Source organism: Vicugna pacos, chromosome 1, assembly GCF_048564905.1.
Source record: "Vicugna pacos chromosome 1, VicPac4, whole genome shotgun sequence".
NCBI lineage: Eukaryota > Metazoa > Chordata > Mammalia > Artiodactyla > Camelidae > Vicugna > Vicugna pacos.
In genome coordinates this window covers 26,160,663-26,182,217 of record NC_132987.1, presented here as the reverse complement: position 1 = coordinate 26,182,217, position 21,555 = coordinate 26,160,663, and the positions used below count along the sequence as shown (strand labels likewise).

The 21,555-nt window shown below is 37.8% G+C and overlaps 1 protein-coding gene across 2 annotated transcripts in view; it reads left to right on the top strand.

Annotated features, from left to right (window-relative positions):
- The first annotated feature begins 755 nt into the window (after positions 1-755).
- Positions 756-21,555, top strand: part of CP (ceruloplasmin) — a 53,458-nt gene continuing 32,658 nt past the window's right edge. For both annotated transcript variants that reach the window (XM_015237966.3, XM_006202790.4), the window contains exons 1-8: positions 756-1,112; positions 9,140-9,387; positions 11,920-12,132; positions 12,861-13,034; positions 14,636-14,890; positions 16,157-16,328; positions 19,523-19,662; positions 20,811-20,951. In XM_015237966.3, the coding sequence (XP_015093452.1) occupies positions 967-1,112; positions 9,140-9,387; positions 11,920-12,132; positions 12,861-13,034; positions 14,636-14,890; positions 16,157-16,328; positions 19,523-19,662; positions 20,811-20,951 (1,489 nt within the window). In that variant the 5' untranslated portion in view covers positions 756-966. The remainder of the gene's footprint in view (positions 1,113-9,139; positions 9,388-11,919; positions 12,133-12,860; positions 13,035-14,635; positions 14,891-16,156; positions 16,329-19,522; positions 19,663-20,810; positions 20,952-21,555) is intronic.

Here is a 21,555-nt window from a genome sequence, read left to right as displayed (position 1 = left end):
CTTACTAAATGAATAAATTGTTTCAACATCAGGGTGCTTTCTCCTATACCAATCTATTTCTATACAACACCTTTCGGCAAACACTCACATAATGCACTGAGGTATTCTAGAGAAAAAGTTTACGTCAACACAAAATGTGTACTGATATCATCAGGGTTTTCCTCAACTGAAGAACAAAAATAAAATGAATTTCCCCCAAATTCATGTCCTCATCAAAGAGAGAAATCCCAGGTTAGTAAAGTAGAGCTCCTTCCATTTAACTAAGATCAACTTTGCCTTTGAAGATGGGTTTATCTAGGTCTGATTTCTTCGATGATTGAAACAGCATCATCAACCCCGGTTACACTCTGCTATTTATCTGCATTTAGCAATACAGACTAACCTGATAAACTTTCTGTGCAGATGTGTTCAGAGCTTACAAAATAAATAAATCCTTCAAAATAAATTCTTATTTTGGGGTACTTATATTTGGCATGCTAAATATCACATTTCATAACTAAAATGGTAATTTACTATTGTTTGGCTTTTCGAAAGTAAAGAGCTACATATTTTGATTCATTGTGCATCATTTTAGTCCCAGTTTATTGAAAGTTCGCTGAGTACGGGGCACTGTACTGTGGCATATTGTTGGAGGAACAAAGGGAGCATTTAGACATGATCTCTGCCCTCCTGGAATTTACACAACAAATGGTAGAAGCAGAGTTATCCACACTCCAGTGCCTCCAACAATAACTGTTGACTTTTTATTTGTAATCAGAGAATCCTGGCAATGGAAATCTAGGGTTTTTTCTGGGTTTACGAGAACTGAACTGAAGTGGAAAATGTTATTTGCTTTAACGAAATAATTTAGTCTTGTGCAACATAAAATTCTGTCAGTCAAGCAAATAAAGGAAGAAAGCCTTATTTATAAAATTGCCTGCTTCCGATTTCATTTCACTGCGTCTCAGGCTTCAGGAGGAAAAAAGAATGAAGATTTTCTTGCTTGGTATTTTTCTAATTTTTTATAGTACCTCAGCCCGGGCCAAAGATAAGCATTATTACATTGGAATTATTGAGACAACTTGGAACTACGCCTCTGACAATGGAGAAAAGAAGCTTATTTCAGTTGACAAGTAAGTTACTATTTTTTCTTGTTTATAGACCAAACTTATAAATTGTTGATTAAAAAAAATAGAGCCAATAAGATGAAGTATTTCTTTGATATGTTATGTAAAACAAGCTGCAAAATATGGGCTTGAAACCCAAGGCACTTTAAAAAATCTCCTCTAATTCCTGGGATTTTGCTTGTTTATTTTTTGAGAGGCTGCCTCACTCCTTTTCGCTTGGTCCTGGGGAACTCTGTGGGCTTGTTATTACCTCCTCTGGTTGTTACTGCATCTTCCATCAGGATTCTGTCTTTTTGTCTGTTTCTGCAGAAGTTCTGTAATCTAAAGAAGGACTGTATAACATGTTATGTTAACCCTACCATTTACTGACTGCTAGTGGTGAGAATAAACGTTTTTTAATCCTTCAAAGAATGATTTATAGAAATCAAATACAATTTTAATAAATATAACTCTGCCTAGTGCTTGTTGGATGACTCTGGATACATAATTACACTCATCTTTCTCAGACTTAGCATCCTAATCTGTAAAAGGAAGATAGTAAGAGTACTCCACTGGGTTGTTTGAAGAGTGGGCATGTAAAGCTCTTAGTACTGTGCCTGACGCATCACACATGCACCAAAGAAATGTCAGATACTTACTATAACGCCCCTTCAAAAAAACTCCATGTAACTTAAAGGTTTTCATGTGTCCATTGAAAGCTCTCTTATTGCAAGCAACACTCACCTCACAGAAAAACAAAAAAGTGCAGTTCTCCTTGAAGTTTTTTGTAATGGAAGTTTCTCTATACCAAAGTCATCACTTTGAATACTGTTAACACCGAACTGAAATTTGTTATTCAAAACCAGTGTTCACTACAGTTAAAAATGTATTTTAATAGTGAAAAGGGAGTTTTAATCTGATGAATGTATTTTAATAGTAACACTTAATGTATGTTAATGGTGACAAATGAGCCCAATGACCATCCGCTGCTAAGACTGAATCTTCAAAAAAAAAGCTCACAAGTATCCAAATTTCATAATTGCTGACGAGTAGACATTACTTTCATTAACTGTATGTGTGTTTGAAATTTTTCAAAGTAAAAGAATAAATGCATAGCTGATAATAATATCAACTTTTTAAGTTTTTTTTTTTTTGGTTAATAATATACAGTAAGGAAAGTTTTTGACCCAAAGAGAATTGATTTCAAATAAAACTACTAAATCTTGCAATTAACTTTTTTTAAGCTTGGTTTTGAAGTAGTATTCTCTTCTTAGGAATATGACAGATTTTTATGGCTCCAGAGTGACTGTTATTTTGTATGGATTCAGTATTTCCCCATTAAATATAATGTAAATTGTATACGTTTTTAATAGGAAAACCAGACAGATTTTTTTAAAAAGTCAGACACCTTAGAAAAAAAAAAGTACTGTCCTACTTTGTGCCCTCACCCACCATTCTTCTGCCAATACTCGTGATCAAAAATCTGCTTTATTTGGCATTATAAGTACAGGACATTGCCCCGAGTATGAGTTAATAATTCTAGACATTTAGAAAGAAAAGCGCTTTGTTAAGGAATTGCTTTTTGCAGGGAAGGAAGAGAATTCCTTTATTTTTAAACACTCCAGTGTCCTACCTGTGCTAGGGAGGTTATACGTCATGGGCTTGATCATCTCCTTTTGCTTCAGTAACAGCCTAGCGTTGTGCAAACTCCAGATGGCGCTGCTCACTCTGCCTGTGCAATTTTTCTATACATCTGAACAGCGAATGTTGAATAGAGCTGCAGCAATTTTGCCAATACTTTGCTAACCTTTCTGTACAGATGAGTTGAGGTAGCAACTTTTCGTTCCCTGTGTCTCAGATTTGCAAAATATCCAGCTGCTTAATCCATTCAGTGTTCTGTAACAAAACGCCCCAGTCTGGGTCGACAACAGAAATTTGTTTCTCGCAGTTCAGGAGGCTCGGACGTCGAAGATCAAGGTGCCAGCATGGTCATGTTCTAGTAAGAGCTCTCTTTCTGGTTCATAGTCTTTTCTCTGTGTCCTCATTTGGTGAAAGGGGCTAAGGGTCTCTTTGGAGCCTCTTTTATAAGGCACCACCCCCATTCATAAGGGCTCCACCCTCATGACCTAAACCCCTCCCAAAGGCCTCACCTCCTAATACCATCACATTAGGGGATAGAATTTTAACATATGAATTGGGGGGGCACAAATATTCAGATCATAACACCCACCCAGTTGGCAAAGGATGATGCCTTATCACCAGACAAGACTGACATCCTTGCTGTGTGAAGATTAAGAAGGTTAAGTGGAGATAAACAGGCTGAGAAATAGGTTGGAAGAGGGCAATATGATTGTTAGGCAGAGAATTAGGTTTAAGCTGATGTTGACCTTGAAGATCTGGAACAATGGAGAGGAAAGTCTGTACTGAGACGGCAGAAATTCCATCTGTTACATTCACTGGTGATCGTTAGTGCCTAGAACGTATAGACACCAAATAAACATTTTTGAATAAATGAAAGTGAATGAATAAAAGGTAGATAGAAGCTAGAAGAAATGATAGGCTGTGTTACAAAAACTTTCCCTTGATCCTAGTGTGGACAGATTTACACTGTAGAACAAATCAAAAGATAGAATGAAATAGGAAAAGTCGATTTATGGAGTTCTACATAGGGTTAGTGGGACTGAAAACTTTGTCAGATATAAAAGAGAAAAATGTATGGATTTCTTACTAGGGAAATAGAGTTTATTTCTTTTTTTTTAATTATTATTATTGTACCAGTAGCATTTTCTTCTAATGGGGCGAGGTAGAAAGTAATTTCTTTATGCTCAGCATTGCCATTTACCTAGGTCAGTGCCTTATCTGCAACTTCAACAAATCAATAAATAATTAAAGATCTATAAAATATAGTTCCTGCTCCTAAATTATTTGTATTTAAATAACAATAAAAGACATATATAAAAAAACAATTAGCAAACACAATACTGTGTTCTGGGCCCATAGTAGGCCCTAATTAAATATATGAATATATGTTGACTTTGCTGGGTCCATAATAGCAGTAAGTGACAATCCTCCTGTTTTATTCAGGCTACTTTTTTTTTTTCTGGTGATCTAGAGGAAGCTAGAAGTAAGTGAAAAATTCTTTAAACACAAGAACAGCCAGCACGAAGCCCTTCTACACGGACACTGTAGGCTCTCCGTCAGGCTTGATGATGTTAACATACATAACATACAGGTTTTACAGACTTTGTTACCTAGTTTTACAGCCCTCTGTAGGTTTGAGAAATAAATCAGAAATGTTATAGTAAAGATGTCTTCATCAACAAAACCAATGACCAAGAAGAAGTTCAAATTTTGGCCAAAGAAACAGAGGACAAACTAAGAATAGTCCACATTATGGCATTATCATAAGTATTGTAATATTGAGTGATCAGGATACTGTAAGTGCTTAATAAATGTTAGTATTTACCATTACTATCACGAAAAAATTGAATTTTTTCCCTAGGACTCCCTGTTTAGGAAAACAGGAAAGTAAACAAAACGCTTCTAAAGAAAAAAAACTTGCGCAGAAGGTATTCATTTTACCCCTTCAAAATGATCTTAAATTTTTTTAATGATTCTTAAGGAGGTATAATTATAAGCTAAAATTATCTGGAAGAGTCACTACCATTCCTCATATGTACTTCAAGGCTGCCAAATAAAAAACAGTAAAGTGAAAGCCAGTGTGCTACAAACACTTCACATAGGACCACCTGCGTGCAGGAGCTAGTGAAGTGAAGACACCATTTCAGACTTGTCAAGCTCTACAATTTATTATCACCGCTGCTATTTTCCCCTAAAAACAGATCTAAGAGGGCTGACACCTCGATACCGCTCTCATGCTGTGCTAGTAAAGCCAGGCTAGTTAGAACCCGTAAGTCATTTGAGTTTGTGCGGTTTTTGTGCTGTGTACAACTAGGTCGAGACTTTGCCCAGTAGTTAATTTTTGACTGTTGTCCTTGTGATTCCTGTGTGTAGTACGGAGAATTTTTTAATGTCCCCCCGCCTCCCAAACTATCCTACCCTAAATCTCCAGAACTGGTGAATATGATGAGCTATCACTCCCACGATTTATGTTAGCCCATGACACAGCTGACCTTAAAGCAGGAACATGCTCTGGGTGGGCCTAGTCTAAGGCAGAGAATTCTTCAGTGGAAGAAGAGGAAATCAGAGAGATTTCAAGAGATCTGAGGGGGGAATTCAACAAACTTTTGCTGACCTGAACGAGAAGGGACCACCTGGGAAGAAATACCAGTGGCCTTAAGGAATTGGGAGAGGTCCTCAGCTGACAGCCAGCAGGGAAACAGGGATTTCAGTCCTACAACCACAGTGAACTGAATTCTGCCCATAACCTGAGTGAGCAGGGCTGTGGATTTCTCCACAGATCCTCCAGACAAGTACTCAGCCCAGCCAACACCTTGATGCCAGCCTTATAATAGCCCAGACAGACAACCAGTCATGCCATGCCGGACTTCTGATCCATGGAACTGTGGAATAATAAATGGGTGTTGTTTTAAGCTGCTTTGTAATAATCTGTTACACTGCAATAGAAAACTAATATACTATGTCTCAATTAATGAAGCCAAGAATCCAGAAACTTTTCACGTATATTACCCACATTTTAGTAACCACATCTAGACATAAACCAAGACCACTTGAGTGTATTTTGAATTTATAGGAAGGAGTAGCATTATTATTATCTTACTAAGGCAGTTTAAACATTTTTTTAATTCCCCTACTGTTAAAAAGCCACTTCTATGTCTGAATCTACCAGAAAGTATAGGAATTACTATAGGATTATAGGAATTGAAAAGCTAAAAGGGAGGGATGCGATTGTTGAGACAGGGACTTACCTGTTGTAATGAGTAGAAAAATGCATGTTATAATTATCAACCAGAAGGTTTACAATTAATGTGAATTATTTGTTTGGATAAAGAACAACCATAATAGATTTTTTTTGACTGGATAGCTGACTGGCAAACTTCTGCAAGCTTCCAGTAACTGACCCTTTGTCCCTAGGCTGTACTCTTGAAATTAAATAGATGTCCCCTAATGACACTTTTATGTTCCTTTGGGGACAGAACATAAGCAAACAGACCTCCCCCAAAGTATCACATGATGTGAAATATTTCCCAATTTGGTTAAGGCTTAATTTTGTTTCAGAAAAAAGACAAGATGGGAAACACATTTTTATATTGCTATGTGTATAAAAGACATTCCAAATGTTAAGAGCCCTGAATAGATTGTAACTTCAGATCAATTATTTTTAAAGTAATTTTCAGCCCTCCGCTAAAAAAAAATCTTTGTATGCAAAAAACGAATCCCAAAGCTTGGGCAATGCTCCTCCTATTTCAGGAAATGATTAATACAGGAGAATTTCAATGAAATCAGAACATTTTCACAAAACCTACTGCAATTTATTGAAATGGGATGTGATATATTCCTTAATGCTTTAGAGTCACAGACAGGAAATATAAATACACACTGTACTTAAATGAAGCCTTCAGAATTTGAGGGCTATTTTTAAACATTGGCCTTGTTTAATGTGTATCAACAGGGCATGGTAGAACACAGATGAGAATCTCTACTTAAATGTTATTGGAGCTGATCTCCTAACAGTAGGAGACAGACACTGGAGAAAATTTACCTGAGGTTTAGATGGGCCTGTGTGATACTGAGTGGTCCAGGTTCTGGTGCGACCAGAGAGGAATTCCATCTTTGCATCTGGAACAGTGTGCCAGACTGACACTGTCCTCTTCCTGACCTCCTCTCAGCTGTATGGACTGGATGAATCTGCCTTTCGTCTCAGTGATCTTCAGTGCCTTGGAATTTTGCTGTTGTTAAAACATCTATTTATTAAGACAACTCCTGTCCATACAAATGCTGCAGTTTGAGGGGAAGAATTCATACCCCATCCTGCTGTTTTTCCATGCATTTTCATGTCCTTGAAGTCTCTTCAGAGCCCTTCTAAATTTTTTTTCTGTTTCATTTGATAAAGTGGAAACTGCAACAAGAAATTAGAAAATGAAAATGAATACGAGAAATAAAGGCATAAGCGTGGGATTCGCCATAGTGGGTACAAAAGATGTCACTTCTTTATTTTTCTAACCTCCAGCCTGGCTCTTCTCCCACCATGATAGGGGAAAGGAATCCCACCTCATTCATTTTTCAGTGAACAATCTGAGAATCCTGGGGTTTAAACAATCCAGGAAAGTTGGGGTCCCCAGGGTGACAACTGCGAGATACTCATTGTCAAAGCCCCCTGGTTTTGTTTTCAACACCCATTCCCACCGCCTAAACTCAGCCCCCAGGGTCACTGCCAAGTGCTCCCAGCACTCAGGCTTAATCTGATTTTCTCAAGCAGCCATGCCCGCAGGGAGCTGGTCACTACCAGGGAATGACCTGGAAACAGAACCTGCCTCCTTTCTGTCTCATGGCCTCTGGGAATCCCACTACCTCTGGGATTGGGCAGCTTTCTTCCCCTTCACCCTGGAGCCTCCCCACCTCAAGTTGCCCAGGAGCCCAGAGCAGCATCAGAACACGTAGGGGTACCTGTCAGTATATGCAGATGCCTGAACCCCACGCCAGCCGCACACACACAGTATCAGTTGGGCTGGGGCCCAAGAACTTGCATTTTATCAAGGTCCTCAGTAGATTCCTATGCACATTAAAACTTAAGAAACATTAGGCTAAAGCCCTAGATTTTAAAAAACTAGGCCATTAAACTCTGCAACAGTGAAAACCCAGAGCTTCCAGACAAGCCCTGCTCTCATCTTGAAGAGAGAAAGGAAAAACATCCCTCATTCTTTCCGATGAGCTTACCGCCGAGAAAACAAGACAAAGTTTATTTCTCAGTCAGGTCATCCAGCCCCACATGGGTTGAGTGGAAAATGGAAAGGCATCAAAGGTCTCTGAGACACACACACACACACACACACACACAAACACACACAAAACCAGATCATCAGCCAGGGTGTTAGCAGTTTTTATTCTAGTGGAGGAGACCTCGGTTGTGGAGGGGCTTGCCCAAGTCCGAGTTTTAAATGGGTTCTCCTGAACGGCTAGATGGCATTGCTCACAAGTAGCTCCCCTGAAGCTATACAGGCTTCTGTTAAGGACAGTAACTTGAGCCAGTTCAAAAGTTTCAATGCCAAACTCACTTTCTTTTTTTTTTTCCTGGCTACTATTTACTTTGCAGATATTTTTAGGAACGTTTTAAGCAACTATTAATCAGCCACTAACCAGAGTATAAACATTCAATGTTTAAGTATTTTTGGTAGCAAGGGATTAAAAAAATACCGGAGTAATTCGAATGCAAAAGTAATTTAAAAACCCACACACATTGCATGCATCAATTCTAACTTTGATTTAGGTTTGCTAAAAGAAATAAAAATTACAGAATTACTTCAACATTATTAGTTTTACTTTAGGAAAGAAATATATACACACACTTTTTTTTTGAAATGTAAACACTTTTTAAAAGTATTTTCTTTTCTTTTCTTTTTTTAATAAAGGTACTGGGAATTGAACCCAAGACCTTAAGCATACTAGGCATGCACTCTACCACTGAGCTATTTCTCTCCCCTCTATATATACACTTTGACACCTCACATATCCAGATTGATTGCTTAGAAACTCAAATTTTTCCAGTGGCTGAAATATGTACACCATATGTGAGAAATATCTTAACTGCTTTAATATTTCACTTTAATATTTTATATTCCATTCCATAATGCCTCTGTGTTTTAATATGAAAATCTTGTAGGAAATACTCTGGGAAGATGCATTATTTTTTTATGGTGCATTCACACATGGTTATCTGCCATGTGGCTGTTATGGGACACCTCACATAATTGAAATAACAGGGCTAAGTGACAGCTCTCCTCTCCATGTTTTGGAGGCATCCCTACAACTACAGGCAAACATTTAATGTGATGCGGTCATTCATTTCTCTTTAATTATAATGTTATCCCCAGAAATGATGGCTTCTCATAGAGTTATCTTCTCTTCCTTTGCAGGGAACATTCTGATATCTATCTTCAAAATGGCCCCAACAGAATTGGAAGAGTCTACAAGAAGGCCCTTTATCTTCAGTACACAGATGAAACCTTTGAAATGATTATAGAAAAACCTGTCTGGCTGGGGTTTTTAGGTCCTATTATCAAAGCTGAAACGGGAGATAAAGTTTATGTACATTTAAAAAACTTCGCCTCTAGACCCTATACATTTCATGCACATGGAATGACTTACTATAAGGAACATGAGGGTGAGTTCAGCTCATATGCTAGCTGGAATTTCCTCTTCCTCTTCAGTGGGAGCACTTTTTATTTTTTATTAAAGTAGAGTTGATTCACAATGTTGTGTGTTTCTGGTGTACAGCAGAGTGACTCAGTTATATATATATATATATATATATGTGTGTGTGTGTGTGTGTGTGTGTGTATATATATATATTCCTTTTCATATTCTTTTTCATTATAGGTTATTACAAGATATTGAATATAGCTCCCTGTGCTATACAGTAAGATCTTGTTGTTTATTTTATATATAGTAGTTTATAGCTTCTAATCCCAAACTCCTAATTTAACCCTTACCCTTTTTTCTCTTTGGTAACAGTAATTTTGTTTTCTATATCTGTGAGTCTGTTTCTGTTTCATAAATAAGTTCATTTGTATCATTTTTTAGATGCCACATATAAGTGATATCATGTAATATTTGTCTTTCTCTGTCTGACTTATCTCACTTAGTATGATGATCTCTGCTCTCCAGGTCCATCCATGTTGCAGCAAATGGTATTATTTCATTCTTTTTGTTTATGGCTGAGTAGTATTTATAAACACACACACACACACACACAACTTCTTTACCAAATCATCTGTCGATGGACATTTAGGTTGCTTCCATGTCTTGGCTGTTGTAAATAGTGCTGCTATGAACATTGTGGTGCATGTATCTTTTCAAATTAGAGTTTTCTCCAGATATATACCCAGGAGTGGGATTGCTGAATCGGATAGTAATTCTATTTTTAGTGTTTTTTTAAAGAAATCTCCATACTTTGGGGGAGCACTTTTTAACTTCTGAGATTATGGACTCCCATCCTGGATAAGACCTATAGCTATGTTGTTTAGCTCTAAACTATTTTATGAATAATTATCTTGGTTCATCCTAATAATGCCATGTTTCTCTTGGTTGTGCTTGTTGGTGTGAAATGTGAATGTGATAGTGTTTCCGGGTGGACTCATACAGACAAGAGTCCATGAGAGCTAGGCCTTCCTTCCCAATGCCCAACTCCCTTCCAGACAAAGAGTCAAAATAAGAGAAATAAGTAGTGTGCATCAAAGCCTAGGAAAGGCAGAAGTCCAGAGGGAAGAAACAGGACTCAAGATGAGGATTGTCTTATCTCTGAAGTTTCTACCTGTGAACACACTGTAGCCATTGCCACCTCCCGTCCTAACTTTGGATAAACTCTGTCCTGGCTAAGGCAGCACGAGTGGTCTCCTACGTCCTCCAAATGGTGCATGTGGCTGGATAATCCCAGAGTCACATCTGAGACACAGCAACCAAAAGGTCACTTGAATGTAGGACTGGGGGGCCTTACAGACAGTACAGGAAGAGCAAAGATTAAGTTTGGTGCTTATGATCTCATTCTTAGTCCTTGATGATGAAAAGAGATGGTGTTTTGTTATGGTTAAGAGCTAGGGCTTCAAAATTAATAGACCAATGTTCGAGTGCAACCTTGCCTTTTACTGGCTGAATAATCTTGGACAAGTCACATTCCCTATGTTTCAGTTTTCCCATGTATAAAATAGGGACAGTGATAAAATAATATGTAATAACATAATAATAGCTCAATAAATGTCAGCTATTATCATAAGCAGAAATGCTGAGGCCATGCTACAGTCATTGAAATGATAAGGATCGAGTTGGAAATTAAGATCAAATTAGTTTTGATTAATTATTATCTTTTTAAAAGAAGTATTGCTTTACAAGGTGAATGTTTTGACCATCTATATTTTTTCTTTGTTTTCCTAGACCAAACAATTACATTCATAGCATAGAAGCTGATTGCCATCTTATTTATTTTTTATAGCTTCATGGCATATTAGGGTATTAATCATTTTTAAGGTATGATAATTGTATTGTGGCTATGTTAGAAAAAAGAATTCTTGACTTTTAGAGATACATACTCAAGTATTTATGAATGAAATGATATGATGTCTGAGATTTGCTTTAGAATAATTCAGTGATGATGGGATAAGAGTGGATGGGAGTATAGATGAAATAAGATTGGCCTTGAATCAGTCATTGTTAAGGCTAAGTTGATGGGCACAGGGAGGTTCATCATATTATTTTCTCAACTTTCACATATGTTTGGAAATTTACAAAATTAAAGTAAAATAAAACAATTCCATGGTTAAAGCACAGGCAAAAAATCTAATACCATACAGGAAGCTTCTGATTGTAGAAGGTAAACGTTTTGCTCTTACTTCCATACCATAGCCCCAGGGCAAAAGTGGTTCTCTAAATTGCAAACCCAAAGTCACTATTGTCCTGACATATCTATTACACTCCTTGAAGACTCAGCCAGGTATAAAAAGTGACCTTTTCTGCGAAATGTCCAGACCCTGTAGCCATTTGCCTCTTATTCTCTGTGTTCAAATACGATATCACTGCATCCCCAAGGGGGCACATACTAGATGTTGAATAAATGTTTGCTGACCAAATTAATGGACCATCTATTTTCTCACTTCAATTCAAACGTACTCAATTTGTAATTTTATTGCATGTTGTTTCCCAGGGGCCGTCTACCCTGATAACACCACAGATTTTCAAAAAGCAGGCAACAAAGTGCAGCCAGGTGAGCAGCATACATACATATTGCATGCCGACCCAGAACAAGGTCCCGGGGAGGAAGACAGCAATTGTGTGACCAGGATTTATCATTCCCACATTGATGCTCCAAGAGATATCGCCTCAGGACTAATTGGACCTTTAATACACTGTAAAAAAGGTACATGTTCTCTTTACCACTCACAATAAATGACCAAAGGCAGTAGACAGAGACGTCTTGTTTTTTAAATAAATGTTAAGTCTTCCATGTTATGACTGAGTGTGTAAAGTAGAGAGGTGGTGAGTCTAGAAAAAAGAAAGGAAAAAGCAGGGAAGGAGAAGGGGGAGAAGGGATACGTGGAGCAAGTATTCGCGCACATTGCCCAGCTGCAATAAATACGCTCTCCCTGGGGGTAGGTTTCCTGTATCTAACTTCCCACAGTGGTACTGAAGAGATGTATGATTTTACCAAACATGACTCCCTTAATGACATGCCATGGTGATAGATCTGTAGTTATCTGCTTTGTGATGGTAAATGTATTATCATAGGATCCATCTCTGACATCATGAAAAAAACTGCATAGCTTAGTTACCTACAAAGTCTTGCTGTCTCAGTTTGTGACTATATACACTCAAAGATGTACACACAACTTTGAATTCCAACCCTCTCATTTGCCAAAAAATATTGAATAGTTACGTGGTCAGTGTATATCCAGATATATGAGGATCTCACAAACTCAGGTTACTGCATGTAAAATTCCCTCAGGGTGTCGAAGTCTATAAAACAGGAGTGACTGGTCTAGACTTGTGATTTATTAGGAAAATAAATACTAAAAATTTTAAAAACTATAAATCACATGCTAAAATTCTAAAAATTAAGTCTTACTGAAATAGTAATTTTCACGTTAGATTCTCTGGATCAAGAAAAAGAAAAAAATATTGATCAAGAATTTGTGGTGATGTTTTCTGTGGCGGATGAAAATTTCAGCTGGTACCTAGAAGACAACATTAAAACCTACTGCTCTGAACCAGAAAAAGTTGACAAAGACAATGAAGACTTCCAGGAGAGTAACAGAATGTATTGTAAGATTACACAAGACTTGTTAACTTTATCTTATTTTCCCCAATCCATTAACTCTGCTAAGCTTATTCCCTCACGTGATCAGTAGTGTGTTTCTAATCTATGACCATGGTAACAAAGCCTATTGGATGTGTAACATGATATTTGATTTAACGGGTCAGTCTAAGCTTCAAGCCAGGTAAAGCCAGATAGGTCCTATTTTTTTTTCCAAACTGATAAAGATAAAAAATTATCAGTTATGGTTAAATGCATATGTGTGTTATATTTATATATTTTTTATCCTCCCAAGTCATTCTAAGAACTATTCGAGGTAGCCTAATATTATTAAATTATATTGTAAAACATTGAACTATATTAATGAAACTAGTTCAGACCACTAGGTCTAAAAGGTATTTCTTTTACGTATATATTGTCCCTCACTACCCTCCCCACAAACTTTGCATAATTTTTTTCTTTATTTTAGTTCACTTTATTTCTTCTAGAAATTCTTTCTGTACTACCTAGACACTGCTTCTTATTTCTCGACACAAGATAATTAGTCACTAAATGTGTCAATAAAGACAGTGTATCACTCAGAATTTGCATAAAAAATCAAATCCTTTAACACCAGCTAGACAAATAAGTATAGATTTTTTGTTTGTTTGTGTTTAGCTTCTTCAAAATAACCCTTACTCAGAAACTGAGAACACGAAAATAACTGTACTATCAAAAAAAAAAAAGTTAACAAAGTACAGATTTTTGTTTCCAACTTTTGCTTTTTTCAGCTTGACGTTCCTCTTCCCATGCTTTAATCCAGCATCTGTTATGTGCTAACCAAAACAGGTGCTAGATACTCAAACTTCTGGTCTGGCTAGACCTGGTGTGGTGCCTTTGTTGCATCTGGTTCATTCACTGTGCTTCCCAGAACCAATTTCCGCCTTAACTCTAAGACCTCCTAGTTTGAACGGTGACCCTTAGTTTCTTCAAAGAATCTCAGGCCATCGTGCTTTTGAACTTTGAGGTCTTTGTGGCTCTGGTAACTGGTCCCTAACGTCTTCATGTGTTTCTTCTTTCCTCCATATGTCTTCAAATTTTGTCTTCCAATCTAAAATAAAAAATTTCTTTGTGTTCTTATTACAAAAGCAATTCACAGTCACTGTAGAAAATTTGAAAAGTCCTGACAAACAGAAAAGAAAACATTGAAATCATCCACGCTACCACCACTGACACGATACATAATTGATCACTAAATAACCTTCAGTCTCTTCTTTTCTATTTGCCATACGTGTGTACATTTTGTACATATATGTATGTGTGCAATCGTTTGTATTTACTAATGCACACATGAACATTTCAAGGTGCATAGTTTATAACAAAGAGAGCAAATAGGTTTTATCTTCAGTGTTGTGTTCATCTGCTAATATTGTGTTGACAAAAATTCTGAGGCTGAATTCAGGTCCAAATGAGAGTGCTGTGATTGATTAACAATGTCTGATGGGGGTGCAGGAGGGAGGATGTGTGCCAGGTATTTCCCACCCCAAGTTAATTTTGTATCTGTAGGGGTTACTGTCAATAACCCGGACACCAATGTCTGCTAGTCATCATCTCTGCTCTTGATTTACAGCTGTGAATGGTTACGCTTTTGGAAGTCTCCCAGGGCTCTCCATGTGTGCTGGGGACAGAGTAAAATGGTACCTTTTTGGTATGGGTAATGAAATTGACGTGCATGCAGCTTTCTTCCACGGGCAAGTGTTGACGAGTAAGAACTTCCGTATCGACACAGTCAATCTCTTTCCTGCTACCCTCTTTGATGCTTTAATGGTGGCCCAGAACCCTGGAGAATGGATGCTTAGCTGTCAGAATCTAAACCATCTGAAAGGTAAGGCATCTTTGCCTGAAATTAGCTGTCAGTTGAAAAGGGAGCCATGTCCCATTTCCAGTATTCATGAAGGATTATTAGAAATCAGAATCTAAAAGCTAAATATCTTTGGAATGATCTGAGCTTTGAACTGGTAACTTAATTTTATTCCTATGACAGTATGAATCATAATGTAATTCTGAAAAAAAATAAAGACTGGAGCACTTATAAAGTAATTAAAACTGAAAATATGTTAATTTTTGGAAAAGAAAAATTGGCCCTGAATGTATATATAGTCCTACCCTAAAAGTATAACACTATATACAGTTTCTCAGCTTTGTAAACTATACAATATTATAAACACCAGAAGATTTGCATATTGTGCTGAAAAGTAGCTTTTTGACTTGATTCTCTTAAATATAATCAACTTTGTTCTTTGAGTCCAGCTATTCCTTGGTTTAACATGCTAAATCCCTCCTCCATCTCTTTAATGTGAGGCAATAAAATATTCCCAGCCCTTGAAAAATACTAGTTTGTAATATTGGTCTCCTGAAGAAATTAGGTTTAATATGGGTCTTTGAGTATGTTACTTTGACCTTCAAACATAATCTCATTCATCAGATGTGACCTTGGCCGCAGAGGGCCCAGCACCGCAGGTACATAACCATTTTATTGGAGAGAACAATAATAGCACATGCCCATTCTATTCCCCCTCCCCTACTCTGCCCTATCCCTCAAACTGTGGCAAAACCTCTCTTGATCATTTATCTATTTTTTCTCATTAAAGCCTTATTTATTTTAATGCTGAACTCACTGTGTAGGTGCAATAAAATACAGAGAAAATTCATTTCTCTCCACATCCCTTACCTTTTTTATTTTCCTCATCCCAAAGACCTCCTAAGTGGAATGCCACAGAAACTGGTTCCACATTTTTAAAAACACAAGTAGTATCTTCTCTGTGCCACATAGAGAATTTTTTTAAAAATTTTTTTGGAGGGAGGTAATTTGGGCTTTATTTATTTATTTTTTAATGGAGGTACTGGAGACTGAACCCAGGACCTCATGCATGCTAAGCACTCGCTCTATCACTGCGCTATACTCCAACCTCCTCACTGCTTGAACTTTCCATGAGTAATTTATTTACAACTGTTTACTCTAGTGTGTAGTATGGTTTCCAGCTCTGTTTCTACCATTTCTATGTGTCATTTCACCAGCAGTTTTTACAAGGCAGTAAGAGAGAGAAATATTGGCTCCATTAACCAGTGTCTCCTTCTGTGTGATTTTCAGCTGGTTTGCAGGCCTTTTTCTCAGTACAAGACTGTAAGAAGCCCTCATCTGAGGATGACATCCGTGGCAAACATGTCAGACACTACTACATTGCTGCGGAGGAAATCATCTGGAACTACGCACCCTCCGGCATAGACAACTTCACCAAAGAAAGCCTAACAGCACCTGAAAGGTAATTCAGGGGAAAAAAAAAGATTATTATTTCAAAATGTGCCTCCCCCTAAGAAAAAAAAGTATAAAAGACTGATTCAGCAATTAAAGTCTTAAAAAATTAAAATTTTAATTGGTACCTGAAATTGAGTTAACTAGACTGCTAAATATGTATTAAGGTGTTTGGTAGTGAGTCCAAGTTTGAAAAACAGGATTTCTGAGTCCATGAAAAAGAATGGATTTAAAAGTTATCAAATGCTCAACAAAATCCCTAGAAAACACTGAATACAATTAGACAGATCAATTCATTTGCTTTCCATTTCTGAAAACATAGCATTGTAAAACCCAGCAGCATTAAATACATTCACAAGATTATATAATCATCAACACTATCCATCTCCAGAGCTTTTCATCGTTCCAAGCAGAAATTATTTGTCTGTTAAACAAAAACTCCCCTTCCCTGATATCCAACTTTCTATCTCTATGTATGTGCCTATTCTAGGCACCTAAAACAGGTGGAGTCATGCAATATTTATCCTTTTTTGTCTGGCTTATTTCATTTTGCATAATGTTTCCAAGATTCCTCCATGCTGTGGCAGGTATCAGAATTCCATTCCTCTTTAAGGCTGAATAATATTCCATTGTATTCATATACCACATTTTATTTATTCCTCTCTCTGTTAATGGACACTTGAGTGGTTTCTACCATTTGGCTGTTGTGAATAATGCTGCTGTGAACAGTGGAGTACAAGTATCTGTTTAGATCTCTGCTTTCAATTCTTCTGGGTATACAACTAGGAGTGGAGTTGCTTGATCATATAATTCTGTTTTTAATTTTTTGAGGAGCCACTATGTGGTTTTCCATAGTGGCTGCACCATTTTATGTTCCCACAAGTAATGTGCAAGGATTCCAAACATCCTTATCAACATTCATTTTCCCTTTTTTTGATAATAGCCCTTTTAATGAGTACAAAGTGGTATCACATTGTGGTTTTGATTTGCATTTCCCCAATGATGAGTGATATTGAGCATTTTTTTCAGATGTTTGTTGGCAATTTGGAGAAATGTCAGTTCAAGTCCTTTGCTCATTTAAAAAATTAGATTGTTTGGGTTTTGTTGTTGTTGTTAAGGTATAAGAGTTCTTTTTATATTCTGGATATTAATAATCTCTTATCAGATATATACACTTTACAAATATTTCCCTTTATTTTGTAGGTTTTCTTTTCACTCTCTTAATAGTGTCCTTTGATGTATACAAGCTAACTTTTGTACGTGTCTGATGACTTCCATAACCTCCCAGTTGTTCTTCCTTCCTGCCTCCCTTTCTTACTGTGCATTCCTCATAAAACAGCCAAAGTGAGCTTTCAAAAATATCAGTGAGACTATGCTACACCCCTGTTCCAAGACTCTGCTCAAACATCACCTTTTTAGAGAAGCCTTGTTTACCACACATCTACTTGGAGAAATTAAGTAATTTACTCAATGACAAATGATAGGTCAGTAGCTGGACCTGGCTCTGCCCAAGCTTGCATCTCCTGAAGCAGAGATTTAAGTCCCAGGTGACACTGACATCCAGATGTGACGACTCCCAGAGCTGTATCACCAGTCCAGAAGGCTCTTATAAATTTCAGATTTAGATTTTGAACTGCTTTAATGGACACACCACTTGGATGAGGTCCCTCCAAATCAATATATCCAAATCTGAACCCATTGCCTTCCCCACAAATCTGAGTTTCCATGAATGGTGTCACCTTTCATCCATTGATCAAGCCCCAAACCTGACTACCACCCTTGACTCTCTCCCTCCTCCTCTTCTCATCAAATAGTGCCCCATTATATCCTACGTACCTCCAAAAGTTGTTTGCTTCTCTCTATCCTCTTTGCCAATGCCTCTGAAGTCATCACTGCCTCTCATTGAGATTTTAAGACAGTCTGCTGACGGGTCTCCCTACCATCGTCTTACGTATTCCAACACACTTTCCAGGCAGCCTCCTGAGGGATCCTCCCAAAACACTAATCCTGAATATGTAAATGTTTCAACACTTTCCCACTGCCCTGAGATGGAGAACTGAAACTTTACCCATGTCCTCCTGCCCGCCCCCTTCTTCCCTCCAAGTCTCATTCTCCACCCCTCTGCCCTGCCCTGCATGCTATGCTCCTGTCATGTTCTGTAAAACATGCCATGTTCACTCTCTCCTCTGAGCCTTCCCACAGGCTGTTCCCTCTTTGTAAACACCTGCCGCATTCTCCCCACCACACATACTCCATCTTTTAAACTCCACTTCTCCTCTAGATGGTTTCAAAGACTCACTTCCTCTGGAAAACCTGTGGGGCTTCTCCCCACCACTTCCTCCAACCCCAGGAGAAATGTTCCCTAACACCCTGTGCTTATTACATGTTATTATATTGATTGGTCTGTAGTCTGTCTTCTGGGACAGATGGGACTTTAGTCCTTGTGGACAGGGACAGGTCCAGCTTGTTTATGGTTATGCCATCAGCACATAGCACGGTTCCTGGCAAAGAGCAGGTGTTCAAGGGGAGGGTACAGTTCACTGGTAGACTGTGTGCTTAGCAAGTGTGAGGTCCTGGGTTCAATCCCCAGCAACTCCACTTCAATAAATAAATAGATAACTAACTAACTAAATAAATAAAACAATAAAACAAACCCTAGTTACCCTTTCCCCCCCCAAAAAAACATTTTTTTAAAAGAGCAGATCTGCAGTACGTTTGTCAAATGAGGAAGAGATGAATGAGGTGGCTTTGGCAAGTCAAATGCCTTTCTGAGATTTAATTTCTTCATTTGAAAAATGGGGAGAATAAAACCAACTTTGTTGCATTGTCATTAGAGTTTCAGATAATAAATGGAAACGTCTGAGTGCTAATATGCAATAGAACAGCTATTGTATTTTTGGACATTTCGTAATTTGTTTGAAAGATTCTACTGTAGGACAATTTATTAACTGTCAGGGGTTGACATGGACCTTCTTGAAATTCTTTCATTTCACTTGAAAAAGTAAAATCTCCATGCCATGAGTCTCTACTCCTCAACTGAATACCCTTCTATGAAATGCCTAGTACTCTCTGCTTCTCTTTGAGTATTTGGTAAATCATGGCTAATAATTATCTCTAAGCACTGGTTAGAATTTTTCTCTTCAATTCGCATTCTGCCTCTGTTCTGCTTTCAAGTCCAGAGTTAAGCCCTTTTTCTTTTGGCAGTGCTTCAGAGGTATTTTTTGAACGTGGTTCTACAAGAATTGGAGGCTCATATAAAAAGCTCGTTTATCGTGAGTATACAGATGCCTCCTTCACAAATCAAAAGGAGAGAGGCCCTGAGGAGGAACATCTTGGCATTCTGGGTGAGTCTGTGCAGAATCTTTATGACTAATGCACTCAATCCCTGAGTGACAACTAGCCTCAGAAAGAGCAAAACTTCAGAACCTGTGGCATGATTTCCACATAAACTTTGGACATGGAGGAGCAATCATCAGTAAAATACAGCAGCTGATTACTTTTCCAAACATAAGTTACCAATATATAATCGTCATCATTAAAAGCCATGCTGACTTCAAATGATGATTTTTTTTTCCTTAAAGAGGTAAGGGGAATTGTGTATTTATGTGAATATGTTTAAATAGACAAGAAAGCTATTAGCCTCAGCTCTTAGCTAAAGGTACATTCCCTTAGAACTAAAATCCAGACTGCTAATGAGACAGACTGGGTTTGTTTTAGAACCTTCTGCAGGCTGCTGTCAGGCAGAGCCCAGAGACCGGTTCTTGCTCAGGCATTTGGGTGGAATAGAGAGTGGGTGGATTCAGACTGTCCTCGCGCTGCACCTGTTAGCTGTGTGACCTTCGAAAGTACTCAACCTTCTGCGCCTGTCCCCTTTCTGTAAAAGGGGAACAATGATAATAATAAAAATACCTACCTCATAAAGTTATTGTAAGGATTAAATGGGTTAATACACATAAACACTCAGAAGAGCACATAGAACGCTCTCAATAAATATAATTTTATATAGTATGTAAAATACTTATAGATGATATATCTGTGGTTTTATTCTATATTTAGTAATAATATTAATTTTGGTGATGAAAAGTCCACACGAGAGTTACTTTTCACATCCCAGACAATTTGACTTACCCTATTTGGGTGGTCAAAGTTTATAGCAACCCCTTGACTCTTGGGACGAATAGCACACACCTAGCCAACAGAAAACTAGGGGATTATAGATACTCTGGGTCATTTTTTATAGATGTATAAAGCTTGTGAACTGACTTGGATAAAAATGATAACACATTTCATTAACCTGAAGTTGAATCCAAAAGCCCTTCTCAGCCTCCCCATGTCAAATTGATAATGGGCTTTTTAAAAACCAAGCTTTCCACTTGCCACAACAAGCATGTTGCTTCCAGTGGTTCTTGCCAGAGGATAAGCCAAAGAAAACAATTGGCTTACGTGTTCTGTTATCTACCAGAGAGGACAGTAATTCTTCCTTCGTCCCTAGGTCCTGTCATTTGGGCAGAGGTGGAAGACACCGTCAGAGTCACCTTCCATAACAAAGGAGCCCATCCCCTCAGTATTGAGCCGATTGGGGTGAGAGTCAGCAAGAGCAACGAGGGCACACATTACAGCTCCTCCAGTGGAAGTGAGTACAGCACTGCAACCAAACGATCACGTGTGATAACCCACTGTGCCGGTCACCCCAGGAAAACAGTCCTGCGGAAACCAAAGGCAGGAACTCCCGAGGAAACTGCTCGTGTCTCATTCTCAGGCATCATGCCAGGAAGCACATAAAACTCTTCTCCTGCCATTGCCAATTGGCTTATGGAATTTTGTCCTGCCTTAATTGGACGACTATTGACAATGCTGGCAGTAACTTACTTGGATTGTGTCAGTGATTCATTCCTGGAGTTCTGTTTGGGTGATTGTTCCTTCTTGCAATTATAAGATTAGATGCACATTTTAGAATATTTGAAAAATATTAAAAGGTAGAGCCAAAAATATTATCCATAGTTCCATAAACAACCACCATTGTATTTCTATATAATTCCTCCAATCTTTCATCTGTGTACATAGTAATATATATTTTACATGTGTTTGAGATCATAATATATAAATTTAGTTACTACAATTTTGTACCCAGTTTGGTTTCTTTGCATCATAAACATTTTATAAATGTAATTTTAATGATACAAAATATTCCATTATATAGAAGTATTTAGATATTTATGTATGTCAAAGCTGACCAA